Source organism: Ruditapes philippinarum, unplaced genomic scaffold, assembly GCF_026571515.1.
Source record: "Ruditapes philippinarum isolate M1 unplaced genomic scaffold, ASM2657151v2 ctg6738_1_1_1_1, whole genome shotgun sequence".
In the NCBI taxonomy this organism is placed as follows: domain Eukaryota; kingdom Metazoa; phylum Mollusca; class Bivalvia; order Venerida; family Veneridae; genus Ruditapes; species Ruditapes philippinarum.
Window position 1 is genome coordinate 5,180 of NW_026853493.1, and position 13,168 is coordinate 18,347.

Below are 13,168 nucleotides of genomic sequence, written 5' to 3' on the forward strand. Positions count from 1 at the left end.
ATTTAATATTATGTTTATTTATATTAATTTATTATATTTCTTTTGAATGATAAAAGCAAAATATTTGTTAATGAATAAATATATTTTTCTTAGTTTATATATTATAATACATTGTATACTAAAGGGTCTAAAAGTCTGTGATATGATTATATTTGCAAGTTTACAATAATATTTCCGAAACAAATACAACTATTAACAAAATCACCGCTGTCAAGTTAAAGCTTTTTTAAAAAACGTGAAAAAGGTAGTATTTACTAACAATAATTCAAACAGTAAGATGTCACAATAGCTATCTTTTAAAAATCTATTCGACGATATGTGATTTCCATCCTTTAAAAGCTACATGTGACACAATGATTATATGTATAAACAACATTGACAGTCATTTAAAAAGATAGGCAACACCATGATTATATGTGTAAACAATATTGATGGTCGTTTAAAAAGCTACTTGATAGGTGTCACAATGTTTTTATGTATAAACAAAATTGACTGTCGTTTAAAAAGCTTTTCGACTTGTGACACAATGATAATATGTATAAACAACACTGATAGTCAAAGATAATCGACCGCTAGGTGAAAATGTATTGATGTATAGTTTCAATCTATTTACAAGTTACTCAACAGGTGTAAAAAAATGGTTATATGTATAAACAACATTGTAGTTATAAATTTGGTAATGAATGACAAGCATTCCTCTGTTTCAATACCCTTTATAATAATGTATTAGTCACAGGTAAAATTCTTGGAAATATGAGCTCTAACTCACCCAGATTTAGACCATATATTCATCATATTTTGTAGTCTAACGTTATACATACATGTACATTGATACATATTGGTCGATGAACAAACAAAAAATTTAGCGTTGTGTTTCAACGATCTATTCTATAATTAAAACGGTCTGTTTCTTAGGCTTACTCTGGGATTTTTTCTAATGACCGTTCTGTCATGATAATATACTAGGATATAAAAAGTAAAGCAAGGAATGCACGTATTTTAAACACCTTAATTTTATAAAATTATTAATCACGTAAAACACGACTTACATAGGGTTTACAAAAAAGTAGCCATGAAGTCTTTCAATAGTTGAATAACTAATATTGTAACTTAATATAAATAAAATAATAATTGTTTATAATATCAATCAAATAAGACAAGTTATGATAAGTTGAATCATTACAAAAACATTTGGATCATTCCAAACATGTACATGTACTAGTATATCAAACAATGAAATCGAGATTTAGATAATAAAAATCACAAAAAGAACAAAACAATAATTCATAAACAATTTACGTAAATAAATGTACTTGAATCATTTCATTGAATAGCGTTCTTGTATCTGTACCAAAATTAAAATCTACAGTATTTGTGTCATAGCACATAATTGTATATTGTTATTAACCTTAACTAATCAGAGTCAACATCCGTAGAATATCCGTATAAGCACGTGTAAGTTTATAACACAAAGAACCTTTCCGAATAACATATCATTTAAAATACACCAAGAAGTATATTCGCTTGACATTTTAGACACACAGCGTATTATGTGTAAAGTATAAATTACACACGTAACCAACAAAAAACTTTGTTTGTAGTGGTAGAGGTTCATTATTACTCTTTGTTCAGTTTCACATGTTCAAAATTCGTCCGTAGAATTGCCGTATAAGCACGGGTAAGTTTATAACACAAAGAACCGTTCCGAATAACATATCATTTAAAATACATTAAGAAGTCTATTCGCTTGACATTTAAGACACACAAATGCGTATTATGTGTAAAGTATAAATCGCACAAGTAACCAACAAAAAAACTTTGTGTGTAGTTGTAGAGGTTCAGTATTACTCTTTGTTCAGTTTCACATGTTCAATGGTCAATAAATGATAATTTGTTTTTACTTTAATCCGGGGCACTTTATTATTTATAGAGCTGGGTTGTTGTTGAAGACGCTTTTTTACTGCTTCACCTTTATTGCATGAAGAACCCGTCCAATATGTTGTTGACTTTATCCCAATCCACTGAGAGTGCCTCACATTCTTTCATTGTATTTATCAAATCGCCCATGGTATTTTGATCAGGGCATTGCATATTCCATTTGTGCAACATGTAAAAAATAGCTGTCTCTGTACAATGCTTATGGTCCATTTTTATTCGTTCAACATCTACTTTGCTGACACCTAACATGGGTCCTAATAGCTCCCAATTCTGACCGATAGTTTGGGCAACTTTCGTCAAGTACTTTTCCGTGACTTTCTTTTGCAGACCTTTTTCGTTATTAATAATAGTTCCATCTTGAAACCATTCTGCTAATGCACTCTTCGTAATTATTGCATGGTTTGAATTATCTGGGCAGCATACACGATATTTCTTTTTAATGTTCTCTAATCCATAATGAACATTTTTACTTCCTTGACATTTATGAACGGCATGGTTGCACTTTAGGTAATAAGTAAAAGGATTATCGTTTCTGCTGCAATTGTGACGCCTGAACTCGTTTAAAACGACAGTTTCTACGAATCTACGGAAACGGTCACAAACCACACTTTCAACATTTGCTGGAGGGCATTGATTGACTACTGCTAACTCAATTCCCCTTTCAGAAGAATATGCAATAATACCTGCATGTTGAAGGTCGAGAAGGTAGAACGAAGTACTCTGAAATACCAACGATATGCCATCTATCTCTATTGGCGGCCATCTCTCGAGAGCTGCTGCAATAGTTCTTTCAAAGACAGTTTTGATAATCGTTGTATCTTCCAATGAAAGACCAAGTATGACTAACGAATAATTCTTTCCTTCTACACATTTTTTTAAAATTGATTGATCGCCCTCACTTTTTAAAAGACTTGGTACAATGTATTTCCCCGTGCCCCTTGCATCACTAGTAATCTCATCAATTACCTGCATCTCAGCCAATATTCGATGTCTTTGCAAAAAAGCCAACAGAATATCTCTATGTTCCATAAAACGGTTTTTGTCATCATGCTCCCAAATGCTGTTCAACAGATATTTGTCTAGAACTGCTGTTTCTATCAATTTTTCCCATAACTCGTGTATGTCTGATCTCCACTTACAAAATCGTTTAGATGTAATGATACATTTAAAAGCATCCACCAAAAATTGCGGATCAATAACGACAAATTCCCGGAGTTTTTCCTCATCAAAGTACACAATTGTTCCTTTTGCATGGTGATATTTTAGGAAAAGCTTTAACTGATCCTCATCATTGATAGGCAAATCTGTAGACTTGTCTATGGTTTGAACATCCTCATATTTCAAAATCTTTCTATTTTCTTTGTTTCCTTTTAATGCCTCTTCTAATTGAATCCATTTTGCAGGAACCTTGCTGGCTTTAGCTTTTTCTAAACCTATTTCAAATAGTGCTCTCTTTAATTCAGTAATACCGGGGTCGTTTGGATCTGTGTTTTCGATAGCAAAAGGCATCTTGTAAATGTGATTTCTGGCTTTCGATTTTATAAAGAGATCATATACGTCGTCAAACTTCTTTTCAATATTACTCTTACTGATGCAATCGGCCTTGTGTGTCCCTACAAGTATTATTTTTGGTTCCTTACCGTCCTTTGTTCCGACAAAAGCATGCACTGACATGATCCAAAATTTCAAGCATGTCCTCATATCAAACTTTCTGTCTGGAAAGTCTTCATCGTGTACCATGCTATCAAGGTCCTTCGTTAGGTCAAAAACTAAAAGATATATTGCGTCTCTTGAATGAAAAATCTGGTGAGTGGCATAATATATGAACTGTCCTCCAAAGTCCCAAATATTGATGTTTATACTATTTTCATTTTTATCTAATGTATAATTGTTTTCATCTTTCAGTTTTTCTGTAAATTCTGAAAGCAAATCTACTGCTTTTATGTGTAGGTCTGGATCGTTTGTGATTGCTTTGTCTTCAGATACGTCTGAACCGGATGTGAAACATTCTTCTTTTTCACTGTTGTCCTCCGAGGATGTCTCTGAAAATGATGTTTCAGAAAAGTCTTCGTCTGAGACTGCTTCTAGACAATCGCCTTGATTTACTATTTCGTCAAGAGAATTACATGTATCATCATTTTCAAATGATTCAGCATCTTTATCATCAGTATCATTGCATTCTCCTTGTAGCATCATACTGTCTTCCTGTTCATTGCCATCCTCCAGTGTTTCAGTAATTGTTGTTTTTATGCTTTGTATAAAAATGTTTGCTAGTCGACGTGCACCTTTTATCTCAGCAGCATGGGAGACAGTTGTTTTCCATGTAACATTGTCTTCACAATTTGCTGCATGAATATCTATACCGTCTGTACTCTCAATGTTTTCCATCGGAAGCTGTAAAAGCCTTCTTGTTAGACTTGTTTTACCCTGGTTAAAATTCCCAACAACCATAACTCTGATGAAGCTATCTGATTCGTTTCCTTCTTTCAATGCATGCATAAAAAGTTGTTTGTCTACGTGATCAAATCCTAATTCAGCAAGTGATTGGGAGTCCTGTTATAAAAAAGTAAGGTAACGTTCTTTTTTATTTATCGCATTAACCCTTTTTATTGTTTTATATCACACCAACACAGCTAATTATATGTCATATGACCTCTTTCTAGCTTTATAGGCGGAGGAAGGCCCCATATGCCTTTCCACAGGCGTTCAATAAGCAAGCTAGATAGTTTCATCACATGAAGGAAGTCCCTGTTGGGATTCGAAAAAAGCAGTGACGAGGGAAAGTTGTTTGAAGTCAAACGACATTTACCTTTTGGCTACTTTTACCTCGCAAAATATCTTTAATGGACTTCTCGATCTTATTATCTGGACAAAAGCTTTCATCATTTCAATGGGAAAGATATTGACGTAGAAGCAAACAGTGCAGTCTATTATCAGACGACACAGATGTACCAACTAATTTTAGTCTTCATTGTTCGCATGGATAGATTTTGTTGCCGAAGGCAGGCTAAAAACTATAGCGTTTGTCGTACCTGGTCAATGGTTACATTTATAGATTCATTAAAAATTTCAAACTAATTTACTGTGTATTAGCAAAATGTTCAGAGTATATCTAAAGCAAATATGGATATTGCATTTGTGTTTTATATTGATGTACCACAAAAGCTTTAATGAAATCAGTTTCATTTATTTTGTTTACGTTCTCATTAAGGCGGATATTCTATTCTGGTTAGTATTTCAAACGTTTCATATTCAGATGGCACAAAATGATCATGTGATTAAGGAAACAAATTTTTGCTGGTTCGATCATTTTGAATACAGACTTTTACTTACTGAATTATCTTCATCATCCTGTATCTTTAAGTAACATTCTGTAAAATATATGAATTAATATAGAATTGCGGCATACAAAAAAGAAAGAAAAAAAAAGAATAAAAAATAAACACCGTATAATAAGTCAACCAAAACATTACAAATTTAATATAATATACGATATGTAATTATACGGAAGTTGATTAGGAACTATGATTTCTTTTTCTTTTTGCATGGCAATGACAAATTATAAGTAAGTTTTCTGTTTTTATTAAGGAAAAGATCTCTATTTCATGAATATATGCGCAAACCTTCAAGACGAGTCTTCAAATCCTTGAATGTAGGTCTATTAGAAGGTTCCTAAGAAAAATGACAACAAAAGTTTGGATAGCAAAAATAAATTTAACTAGCAAGATAAATTATAAATAAATTATTAAATACAACTCGAAAAGAATGCTGAACGACATATTATTGCATTAAGCCAGTTTGACTAAAGTTTGATCTACTTATGTTTACACGCATAGCATTATTTAGGAGCTGATTGTAATCAGATGAAGCTAATTTCAAAACATAACTTATTTTGTTATTGATTTGCAAATTAAGTAACAATCTCGAATAATACAGGTAATTTTTCCCGATATTTATCCCACTCAATGTTAATTAACACGTACGATAGTCAATATTATTAAACATACCAACTTCCAGCACCGCAACATTAACATGTCTATGTCTTGAGGACATGAAGTCGGTTTTGGAGGTCGGTAAATCTGTATTCTTTTGCCCTTTCTGTTACGTTCATATATGAAAGGCACGTCACCACACGTAAATATTTCCCACATTAAAACACCTAAAAAATGATTTAAAAGACAAGAGTGTCAATATTTAATTATCTTATGTAAAAAAATACCAATCACATGGCCAGTACAGTTAAGTTACGTTTATTTCATCTGTAAGGCTCATAGTCCCGAAGATTGATTTATTTTTTATTTCACAACAACTTTCCAATTTTTGTGTCCTTTAATAATGTCCAAATAACTTGGGCAGTAATAGTTTTTAAGTATTTTGTACGGAAGTCAAAATACTCCTTTGTTCCTTATAAATGCTCTTTCTGAAGAAGGAATATATTCTTTTCTGAGAAATAATGTGCCTGCAAGTTTTTTATTGAAATGTATCAAAAAATATGTGTTTATGTTTAAGTAAAATGCCACTTTGCGTAAAGAAATATGCATTAATTTGCTTTTCTATTTTGAATAGTTGTTGCTTTTGTCAATTTGTATTCAAATGAGCATTTTCAATCCACAACAAAAACATATTTATTCTACTTTATTTTAATTAAGTTTAGCATTTGTGAGGAAAACGTTACGAGTTATTAGTTATGAATTAAACAAGTAAGAATAAAATATAAAAACACATTCCTGACAAAAACTTAGTCTTTAATGTGCTGAAACAAATAATACTCTTTTGTCGAATATGATGAGGTTATTTACGATATATTCAGACGGACAATAATTTACTGACTGCAAATGTATACTTTATCACTACTTTCTAAATAAATGTTATTACATCATAGGCTAATTACCAAAAGACCAGATATCTGACTTGATATCTCCTTTACCAGAGTGATAAACTTCGGGTGGTGCCCATGGAACCTGTATGGCATTAAAGGTTACAGTTTCTCCTTTTCTTACAAACCTGGTAAGACAAATACAAACCAAATGTAAAAGGTACTACATATTTCTCTTTAGTTACTGCACATTGTCTACTTAAAATGTGACAGTGTTCTCATATCATTTCATTTTATAGATGAGGTAAATATGACATTGCAATGACCTGCAAGAAAATGGTAAATATCGTGCCTATCCATGTATTTAAACAAGTCATATGCCCCTTCAAGCTTCGTTATAAGAAACAAATAATACAAGAAGGCCATGATGGCCCTAGATCACTCACCTGACCCATCAAACTCATCCAAACAATTACCTAGACAAGCATTCTGACCAAGTCTCATGGCAGGTGAGTCAAAAATGTGACCACTACAGTGTTAACAAGGATTATCCATATTTGAGCAGTGTTACCTAGTTTTTTACCCAGGTGACCCATATTCAAACTTGACCTAGAAATCATCAAAACAAACTTTCACACCAATTTCCAGGATACTTGGATCAAAACAGTAGCAACTAGAGTGTTAACAAGATTTTTCTATTTTTAGCTCCGGTGACCTAGTTTCACATGCGATTTCGAACTCATCCGAGCAATTACCTAGACAAGCATCCTGACAAAGTTTAATGATAATTGAGTCGAAAATGTGACCACTAGAATGTTAACAAGGTTTTTCCATATTTGGGGCGGTGTGACCTAGTTTTTCATCCAAGATGACCCATGTTCGAACTTGACTAAGAAATCATCAAAACAAACTTTCAGACAAATTTACAGGATATTTGGATCAAAACAGTAGCCACTAGAGTGTTAACACGATTTTTCTATTTTTAGCTCCTGTGACCTAGTTCTTCATCCGAGATGACCAATGTTCGAAGTCATCCAAGCTGTAATCTAGACAAACATCCTAACCAAATTTGATGATGATTGAGGCAAAATGTGACCGCTAGAGTGTTAACAAAGTTTTTTCTATTTTTAGCTCCGGTGACCTGCTTTCTCATCCGAGATGACCCATGTTCGAACTCATCCGAGCTATCACCTAGACAAACATCCTGACCAAGTTTGATGATGATTGAGGCAAAATTGTGACCTCTAGTGTTAACAAGGTTTTTCTATTTTAGCTCTTGTGACCTAGTTTTTCATCCGAGAAGACCCATGTTCGAACTCATCCGAGTTATAACATAGACAAGCATCCTGACAAAGTTTGATGATGATTGATGCAAAAATGTGACCGCTAGAGTGTTACCAAGGTTTTTCTATTTTTAGCTCCGGTGACCTACTTTTCATCCGAGATGACCCATGTTCGAACTCATTCAAGCTATCACCTTGACAAACATCCTGACCAAGTTTGATGATGATTGAGGCAAGATTGTGACATCTAGAGTGTTAACAAGGTTTTTCTATTTTTAGCTCCGGTGACCTACTTTTTCATCCGAGATGACCCATGTTCGAACTCATTCAAGCTATTACCTAGACAAACATCCTGACTAAGTTTGATGATGATTGAAGCAAACATGTGACCTCTTGAATGTTAACAACGTTTTTCTATTTTTAGCTTTTGTGACCTAGTTTTTCATCCGAGATGACCCATGTTCAGACTCATTTGAGCTATCACCTAGACAAGCATCCTGACCAAGATTGATGACGATTGAGGCAAAATTGTGACCTCTAGAGTGTTAACAAGGTTATTCTATTTTTAGCTCTTGTGACCTAGTTTTTCATCCGAGATGACCCATGTTCGAACTCATCAGAGCTATCAACTAGATAAGTATCCTGACCAAGTTTGATGATGATTGAGGCAAAAATGTTCCCGCTAGAGTGTTAACAAGGTTTTCTATTTTTATCTCCGGTGACCTAGTTTTTCATCTGAGGTGACCCATATTCGAACTCATGCAAGCTATCACCTAGACAAGCATCCTAACCAAGTTTGATGATGATTGAGGCAACATGTGACCGCTAGAGTGTTAACAAATTTTTTCTATTTTTAGCTCCGGTGACCTGCTTTTTCATCCGAGATGACCCATGTTCGAACTCATCTGAGCTATCACCTAGACAAGCATCCTGACCAAGTTTGATGATGATTGAGGCAAATATGTGACCGCTAGAGTGTTAACAAGGTTTTTCTATTTTTAGCTCAGGTGACCTACTTTCTCATCCGAGATGACCCATGTTCGAACTCATTCAAGCTATTACCTAGACAAACATCCTGACCAAGTTTGATGATGATTGAGGCAAAATTGTGACCTCTAGTGTTAATAAGGTTTTACTATTTTAGCTCTTGTGACCTAGTTTTTCATCCGAGATGACACATGTTCGAACTCATCCGAGCTATAACATAGACAAGCATCCTGACCAAGTTTGATGATGATTGATGCAAAAATGTGACCGCTAGAGTGTTTACAAGTTTTTTTCTTTTTTTAGCTCCGGTGACCTACTTTTTCATCCGAGATGACCCATGTTCGAACTCATTCAAGCTATCACCTAGACAAACATCCTGACCAAGTTTGATGATGATTGAGGCAAAAATGTGACCTCTAGAATGTTAACAATGTTTTTCTATTTTTAGCTTTTGTGACCTAGTTTTTCGTCCGAGATGATCCATGTTCGGACTCTTCCGAGCTATCACCGAGAAAAGCATCCAGACCAAGTTTGATGATGATTGAGGCAAAAATGCGACTGCTAGAGTGTTTACAATAAAATGTAAACGGACGACGGACGACGGCCGACGGACAATCATCGATCCTAAAAGCTCACCCTGAGCATGCTCAGGTGAGCTGGAAAAAAAAGTAAAACTACTAACCTAGCCGTAGCAAAATTTGAAACTTTTACGATACCATTCTTGCCTACCGAACAATTTTTCGCTGATAAATTACGAAGAATATATCCTTGATTATGTAAATATTCCATCCCTCGACAAACCTGACGACACATATCTGTTAAGACTTCACAACAAAGTAAAAGACCTAGTCTATTTGCTTTAAGAAAACGGTATAAGTTTCCTGAAGTAATAAAATTTGGACGAATTATTTCAAATAATAACAATAACATGTAAAGAATAAATGAAATTAAAATGATTTATTATTTGAAATAAAATACAAACAACATATCGATCGGGAAATACAGTCATCAAAAACGCATATATCAGAGCTTACTTGGGATTATAAAGACTCCTACAGAAAAGTCTTGTCAAATTGGTTATTTTGAACAAGAAAATAACAAAAGAATTAGAAATGAACCACACACAACAAATGAAATGATTTTTTTTTATTTGCGTTTATTCATGTACGATGCACAACTATTTCGCAAAAGTGCGTGCACACCAAACTTTTAAAATAGATGAGTAAGGGGTTCATATCCCGGTGCATACAAGCAAATATTAATCACAAATTGTTATTTATGTTAAAAGTGTTTTATATTTTTACAGCTTGATAATATTTATCAATATTTAAGATTTCCTACACATAGTCGCTTTTTTAAGTTGCTGGACAATTTGCTGAACTAGAAAAAAAAAATTCTATGTGCATGCATTTATTTAAGATGAAAAACAATTTTTAAAATCAATGACTACTTTTTACTTTAAGTCGCTTCGTAAATTGTTAAAGAACAAAACGAATACAAAACCATAGATAATTTTGGGACTGCGCAACTTAACATAAAATAGTTTTTGTATTATATATTATATATATTATCTTAAATTCAGAGAGTTTATGTGCCCGTTAGGGTGTGTATCCTTAAAACTAATTTCTTCTATTTGTTGGCCATCTTGTATAACCATCCATCCGTCCTTCCGTTCTCATTTATGCCGCACGTAGCTCAAAAAGTATTTGACCTAGGGTCATGAATCTTCACAGGAATATTGCTCAGCATGTGAAGTTGTGCACCTGGGGTTTAGCTTGTGGATTAATTCTGTTGTATCAGAGTTATTGCTTTTGACTTAGTAAAAATTTGAAATTATCAACTTGTGTCGCATGTAGCTCAAAAATATTTAACTTAGAGTCATGACTTTTAACAGGAATGTTGTTCAGTATGTGTAGTTGTGCACCTAGGGTTTGCCTTGTGGATGTTTCCAGTATTTCTAGAGTTATTTCCTTTGACTTGGTAAAAAGCTGTTCCATTATGTTGTATTATTTATTCCTTGACTGTTTGAGTTAGAACCAACCAACTTTACAGGAATAATGATCAACATCATTGCAAAGCTATGCAGCTAGGGTTTTGCATGTGGATTTTTAAAAAGTTTTAAGTTGTAATTACCCTTGACCTTGTATCAATTTGCAATTTTCAACTTGTTCATGCATAGCTCAAAAAGTATTTGATCTGATCTGTAGGCATGAAAAAATACAAGATTGTTGGTCAGCATGTAGAGTTGTGCATCTAGGGTTTTGCGTGTGGATTTTTTTCTGTTTTGTCAGAGCTATTGCCCTAGACCTAGTAAAATTTGCAATTATCAAGTTGTGTCGCACATAGCTCAAAAGGTATTTGACTTAGGGTCATGAAACTGTACAGGAATATTGATCAGCATGTGAAGTTGTGCACCTTTGGGTTTGATTGTGGATTTATTCAGTATTTGTAAAGTTCTTGCCCTTTACTTAGTGAAAGATGTTAAGTTTTCAACTTATGACACGTGTAGCCCAAAACATATTTGACCAAGAGTCATAAATTTACGAATAGTGTAGTTTGGGGGCACCCATGTCCTAAGGACACATTTATAGTTTTTCCTGGTTTTCGCTGTTGCCGCATCGTCCAAGCGGGAAGTAAACATGAAAATGACAGATGTCGGACACAAGGTGATTTAAATAGTTCATATTGAGCACTTTGTGCTTTGATGAGCTAAATGTTGCAAATATATGTGATAAAGATATATAGTACACAATATTGTATCCACTATTTTCTTTCTTAACGCCGACATTCGTAATGCAAAGACACATATATGTTAATCTAGTCAGAGGAAAAATGTAATTTAGTTGATTACAACAAATTCTATCTAAATACGATAAAACAAAACTTAAGCACAAACCGTTCTGCATGAACTCTGTTATTTTCATCAACGGTAAAGATTTGGAAACTATGCCATATAACTGCACCAAATTTGGATGATTTAAATGACTGAAAAAATCAAGGAAAATGTAAAACAAGAATAGCCCACATCCCACTGACTATTTATTATCATGACTTTTTAAATCTTTAAAGAAATTTTTGAAAAGACACACCTGGATGCCATGCATTCTAGTACTTGACAATATAAAAAAATAATTTTAGATAAAAAGGAATGGAATGTGTGAAAAAATAATTCAATAAAGTAACATACGACATAATTCTGGCCTCCATCAACATATCTTCATGAAAACTATGAATGTTTTTAACGATTTCAACTGCTATTTCTGTCCTTCCAAATTTACCTCTATGTATAACCTGAGAATTGAAAAATAACATTTAAACGTATAGTATTCCATTTTTGAACATGAATTTCAAATGAATGTAAAATCACAATATTGTTTAATAGTTTAGAGACCTTTCTATTGAAAATGTGTCAAAGATCAATGAAAGGATTTTTAATTTTATCCTATAATACAAAAGATTTTGCAATTTATACTCGGGGCTACGCTCCCTTATTACAAATCAGATATCCTCTTCTTTCGATGCATTTTCTGTTACATTGCCGATTGTGGAATGTAATGTTTATTCGTTGCTTAAAAAAATTCAAAGTTACACTAAAGAAAAGTAAATAACCTTTTTTAATTCAAAATAAAATTTATATCATACAAGAAAAATGTTATTTTTTAATGCCTACAAATGGAAATATTAAATAAAATGTTTATCCAACTTACTCCAAAATTTCCTGATCCAATTTTCCCAAAAATCTCTAAGTCGTTTTTCTCGATCTCCAGTTTATCTGAAACTATTGTTATCAACTGTATCGTTATTGTTACTTCCCATTATCTTAAGACAGAATCGTAAACGTACATGACTATACGCGAGGAAGAAAAAGAACAAAGTTAAAACGGTCATTACCTTTTGTCCTACCTTTACATCAGATGAGAACAATTAAGTTTGAAAATGACTATTTCTCACAAACTGTCCTCAGAACCGTTTATATGTTACCATTTCTCTTTACGATGCGTTTAATTTTATAACTAGCTTAATTAATAAACATAACGGGTGCCGACGAAAAGGTTATCCGAATAGTTTTGAGACTGTGTAAATAAAAATCAATCTGTTAATGGATTCATTTAAAAAGCATCGTTAACAAATTTTAATTGTTTAA

The 13,168-nt window shown here is 33.2% G+C and overlaps 1 protein-coding gene across 1 annotated transcript in view; it reads right to left on the minus strand.

Annotated features, from left to right (window-relative positions):
- Positions 1 to 809: 809 nt before the first annotated feature.
- The window catches only part of LOC132737045 (uncharacterized), a 35,230-nt gene continuing 22,871 nt past the window's right edge, over positions 810 to 13,168 (minus strand). Inside the window, exons 6-14 of the mRNA XM_060724278.1 lie at positions 12,732 to 12,802; positions 12,212 to 12,315; positions 11,921 to 12,009; positions 9,707 to 9,905; positions 6,830 to 6,942; positions 5,946 to 6,097; positions 5,562 to 5,610; positions 5,272 to 5,309; positions 810 to 4,491 (exon numbers count right to left, since the gene is read on the minus strand). Coding sequence (XP_060580261.1) covers positions 1,972 to 4,491; positions 5,272 to 5,309; positions 5,562 to 5,610; positions 5,946 to 6,097; positions 6,830 to 6,942; positions 9,707 to 9,905; positions 11,921 to 12,009; positions 12,212 to 12,315; positions 12,732 to 12,802 — 3,335 coding nt within the window. The 3' untranslated portion in view covers positions 810 to 1,971. The remainder of the gene's footprint in view (positions 4,492 to 5,271; positions 5,310 to 5,561; positions 5,611 to 5,945; positions 6,098 to 6,829; positions 6,943 to 9,706; positions 9,906 to 11,920; positions 12,010 to 12,211; positions 12,316 to 12,731; positions 12,803 to 13,168) is intronic.